This window comes from Chenopodium album, chromosome 14 (assembly GCF_948465745.1).
Source record: "Chenopodium album chromosome 14, dcCheAlbu1.1, whole genome shotgun sequence".
Classification (NCBI taxonomy): Eukaryota; Viridiplantae; Streptophyta; class Magnoliopsida; order Caryophyllales; family Amaranthaceae; genus Chenopodium; species Chenopodium album.
In genome coordinates this window covers 16,507,963-16,509,219 of record NC_137847.1, presented here as the reverse complement: position 1 = coordinate 16,509,219, position 1,257 = coordinate 16,507,963, and the positions used below count along the sequence as shown (strand labels likewise).

The 1,257-nt window shown below is 35.8% G+C and overlaps 1 protein-coding gene across 1 annotated transcript; it reads right to left on the bottom strand.

The window, feature by feature from the left end:
* Positions 1-270: 270 nt before the first annotated feature.
* On the bottom strand, positions 271-954 carry LOC145577843 (uncharacterized). The gene is made up of 2 exons (XM_081635276.1): positions 872-954; positions 271-610 (listed from the first exon to the last, which is right to left on the bottom strand). The coding sequence occupies exons 1-2, from the start codon at positions 952-954 to the stop codon at positions 271-273; spliced, it is 423 nt and encodes a 140-aa protein (XP_081491402.1).
* Between the last annotated feature and the right edge of the window lie 303 nt (positions 955-1,257).

The window sequence follows — 1,257 nt, the reverse complement described above, 5'->3', positions numbered from 1 at the left end:
TGAGCGTTTGCTCAGCTTGCTTTAACATTTCATGAATCTCAGTGAGAGTTTTCTCAATGATGTGCATATTATAGTTCATCTTGAACTGATCATATAGCCTTTATGAAACGAATGGAGAATAATGTCAATTGCCATCTCGTTCGAGTACCTAGCATCAAGCCTTTCCATGTTCTCAAATAATTTAATCATTTTAAGTACTTGTGGGCTGATTGGCTCTCCATTCTTGAGCTTGCTCTCAAGGATTCGCCTGTGGGTCTCAAACCTCTCAATTCAGGTTTGCTCTTGGAACTTGTTCTGAAGTTCATAAATGATCTCAAAAGTCGTCTCCTTCTTAAAGAAGGTCTTTTGTAGATCCGGAGATATTGTGGCCAACATGATGCACTTGACATCCCAATTGGCAGTGTGCCATACGTTTAGTGCAGCCAGTGTAACCTCCGCATTAGGAGAGTCAGGCATTTCCTCATCAACGACGTATTCCTTTTGCTCTTGCGTGAGAGCTATTCGCAAGTTCCTTTTCCAATTAAGGAAGTTTGGCCCATTCAATTTCTCCTTATCGAGAATTGAGCGTAATGAAAATTGGTTTTTGTTGGTGTTAGTTGCAGACATGTTCCTACAATTGAAAGAATTTGTAATGAAAACCATTCATAAAACCAATAAGTTTGAAATTTAAAGCATACATGCTAACTTTCTATCTTATTAAGCGTTTTATCCACACATTATAATTTGTCCGCATTTAGGCAAGAATAAAACGATTCCAAGACTCTAAAAATCAAAAAGTGATTAAGCATGATTTGGCTTATCTTAACACTTAATATTTTAATGTAAGCAATCCAATTTCTAATAGCTCTAAGCTATTCTTGGTTCGATAAACATCGCATCTAATGCTTCCATGAAATTTATCTCCATTGCCACGACATCTAAGGACTCCTTACCGATATCGTTGAGTTTAACCATAATTAACTTGTATACCTAGTAAACCTTACGATCCTAGGAAAGTAGTAATGCGCTGCTTTGGCGAAGCCCATCAATATTCTCATTAGTTCAGTAAGTGTTATTTTGGAATGACAAATTTTAACTTAATTTTATAAGGACCTAGGGTTTCTTTGTTGATTGATTTAAGTGAACTTAATTAATCACTCAGCATTCAAAATCCTAAACATAAATCTAACATCGCGATTATATATAAGCAAGGAATAAATATATGAAGCATGAATAAAGATGCATTTGGCAACTAGCATGACCCCTTGAAACTTGAAT